This window comes from Cicer arietinum, chromosome 4, assembly GCF_000331145.2.
Source record: "Cicer arietinum cultivar CDC Frontier isolate Library 1 chromosome 4, Cicar.CDCFrontier_v2.0, whole genome shotgun sequence".
NCBI lineage: Eukaryota > Viridiplantae > Streptophyta > Magnoliopsida > Fabales > Fabaceae > Cicer > Cicer arietinum.
This window is the reverse complement of record NC_021163.2, coordinates 39340417-39343957: the sequence shown is the minus strand read 5'-3', so window position 1 is coordinate 39343957 and position 3541 is coordinate 39340417. Positions and strand designations below refer to the sequence as shown.

The 3541-nt window shown below is 35.4% G+C and overlaps 1 protein-coding gene across 1 annotated transcript; it reads left to right on the top strand.

The window, feature by feature from the left end:
* The first annotated feature begins 1351 nt into the window (after positions 1-1351).
* Positions 1352-1861, top strand: LOC140920058 (uncharacterized). Its single transcript, XM_073367372.1, has one exon. It carries the CDS (start codon positions 1352-1354, stop codon positions 1859-1861), a length of 510 nt encoding a protein of 169 aa, XP_073223473.1.
* Positions 1862-3541: the final 1680 nt, after the last annotated feature.

Here is a 3541-nt window from a genome sequence, read left to right as displayed (position 1 = left end):
CTAACTGTACAAGAAAAGGCCTAAGAAGGACGAAAATGACCTAAATGTTAATCCAATGACACACTACACCTATTGGATGCACAAGATTGGTAAAAACCCTAACTGTACAAGAAAAGGCCTAAGAAGGACGAAAATGACCTAAATGTTAATCCAATTACACAAATGAACTTATTCTTTGCACTAGATTGGCTATAAACCCTAATTGGACTAAAATAAGCCTAGGGGGGGACGAAAATGACCTAAATGTTCATCCAATGACACAAATAGACCTTTTGGATGCACAAGATTATGTCTTATTTATGATTAGTATTTATTATATAATGGATTTTGTTGGGTTTCTTATTTTGTGGAGTTTTATGATTTTCATGACAATTTTAGTTTTGTTGAAGTTTTATTTATTTATTTTTTTCTAGGTTTGATTTTCGATTTTGTTGGACTTTAGTCCTTTGAATCCTAATTTTGACATAATTAACAAACATACAATGTTCATACATCATATGATAAATCTAACATTTTAATTGAGCAAGATTTCAGGAACAACATTGAGAGAGCTGAAAAAGTATTCTTGAGAGAAAAGACAATGATCTCCTAAACACTCATTGAGCAACTAGATTTGTGTGAGATACATTGATCAAGATTGAAGACACTCTTTTTACTTCTTTTATTTTGATTGTAACAAAAACTCTGTAAAGAAACGATATCGAAAAATCCAGCTAGAAACTGGTGGCGATCTTCTTGGGTGAGAGGCCTCATCAAGAAGGAGCTGAACTTGATTTTGTGTGAGTCTGCCGAGTGACTACAAGGATCAAGGGGTTAAGAATAGGAAAGAATTCGAGTTAGATTGATAGGTTTCGAGGAAACTGGAAAATCTGTAAACAGGCCTCAAATTCTTTCTATTGGAGAAAAATCTGAAATCCAGTTGGATTGTCAGGACTGGATGTAGGTTGTCTTGTTGACAACTGAACCAGGATAAACCTTGGTGCATTCTTCTCTAACCCTTACTCTTTAGCATTTGCATCTTATGTTTGTATGATTAATATTACTTGACATTCATGATGATCTTGTATGCCGCATTATAATTCCGCTGTGTGTATGAGTCTGAATAAATCTTGCATCGTATGATTGTATGTTCGATCTTAATTGTATGCTAGACGTATTCGATTTTCTATATCGCTTTAATTTGTTAAAAACTGATATATTCTTATTATTTCGAGGTCATAATAATCAACAATTGGCCTCAGAGCCTGACTTTTTTAGAGGTAAAACTCATAAAACGAATATGGCCTCAACTGATTTTCTGGGAGAAGGCGCTTCACTTGCAAGACCCCCAGCCTTCAACGGTACAACTTACATGTACTGGAAGCATAGGATGCTGATATTTCTTGAAGCCAGTGGCATTGACATTCTTGACGCTGTTGAAAATGGACCATACATTCCCAAAATCGCTGGAACAGATGACTTGATGATCCCCAAGCCCAGAGCCAAATGGTCTGAGGATGATAAAAAGAAGGTAGGTTATAATGCTAAAGCAAAGAACATTATAACGTCTGCTCTATGTGCAGAAGAATCTTTTAGAGTATCAAACTGTAAATCAACAAAAGAGATGTGGGACATCCTTCAGGAAACGCATGAAGGTACGACTGACGTGAAAAGAGCTCGTGTGAATACACTCAGGCATGAATACGAATTATTTAGCATGAAGAAAGACGAATCCATCAGCGATCTGCAAACCAGGTTCACACACATTGTAAACAACCTTCACGCCCTGGGAAAACATATAGAAAATGAACAGCAAATTGGAAAAATCATGAGATGTTTAACCAGAGAATGGAAACCGAAGATAACTGTTATAGCTGAATGAAAAGATCTGGCAAAAATGACCATCGCAACATTGTTCGGAAAGCTCAGGGAGCACGAAATGGAGTTGCATAGACTAGATGAGTCAGAGCATGATAGCAGGAAAAAGAAAGGACTGTATTTGAAAGCCCAAACTCATCAATCAAAAACTGAACAAGAAAGTGGCTCAGATGAATCAAGCAGTGAGACTGATGAAGAGCCTGAGATTGGTTTGCTTGTCAAAAAGTTTAAGAAATTTCTGAAGAAGAAAGACAACAAATTCAGAAAACCATCCAGCTCTAAGACTAGTGACAACAAGACAATCACATGTTATGAGTGTGGTAAGACTGGTCACATAAAGTCAGAATGTTACAAGTTGCAGAACAAAAATAGAGCTACAAAAACAAAAGGCAAAGAACAAGTCACCAAAACCAGAAAAGCGTATATTGCATGGAATGACAACGAAGAATCCTCTGACTCTTCGGATGAAGAAGAAGCGAATCTGTGTCTCATGGCAAATACCGACTCAGAATCAGAAAATTAGGTTAGTTCACAATCTAATCAAACCTATGATGAGCTACAAGAAGCTTTCAATGAGCTCCATGATGATTATGTGAATTCCATAAAACAGTTGTTAAGCACAAAGAAAATGCTTGAACAAATGAAAAATGACCATAAAGAAATTGAAAATTTATGTGTACCACTGAAAAAGGATTCACATGACAAATCTGCAAAATGCATTGAACTTGAGAATAATGTTGCATCATTAAAATCTGATTTATTGAAGTTTGCTAATAGTAAAGATAAACTGAATGTCATACTTAGCAATCAAAGACATGTTCATGAAAAATCTAGTTTAGGATATACACCAAATATGCATGTTAAAAGAAATAACAAAAGATATGGTATTGGTTATATGCAAACCAGAAATGTCAAACATGGTCAGAAATCTGCTATTTCAAAGAGTATGTATGACATCTTTACTAAACCAAACAAACATTCAACCTTTGATGGCAAATGTCATTTCTATTGCAGAAAGGGACATTATGTTTCAAATTGCAAATTTAAAAAATTAGCCAATCAAGGATGGAAGCAAGTTTGGATAGCAAAGAAATCTGTTTTTGACACTAACCTTCCAGGACCCAATTTAAATTGGGGACCTAAAACAAAATTATGATTGTGTGTTGCAGGTGTGCTTGACATCCACTAAGCATTCATGGTATTTAGATAGCGGATGCTCAAAGCACATGACAGGTGACAAATCCAAATTCCTGTCCTTGACATTAAAGGAAGGAGGCTTTGTCAAATATGGTGACAACAACAGAGGAAAGATTATTGGAATTGGTGACATAGGCAACGAGTCAACTGCAGTAATCAAAAATGTGTTATATGTTGAAGGACTAAAACACAACTTGCTGAGTATAAGCCAGCTATGTGATAAAGGTTTTCAAGTAAGTTTTTCATCACAATCTTGCATTATTGAGCATAAAGATGACAAACACATAAAGCTAGTTGGTGACAGAATTAACAACATTTACATGTTGGATTTCAATTCTGTACCAAGTGCTATATGCTGCTTGTTATCCAATTCAGATGAAACATGGCTTTGGCATAAAAGAATTGCTCACATACATATAAATCATTTGAATAAACTTGTCAGCAAACAGTTAGTCTTAGGTCTACCAAATAGGAAGTTTTCTAAAGA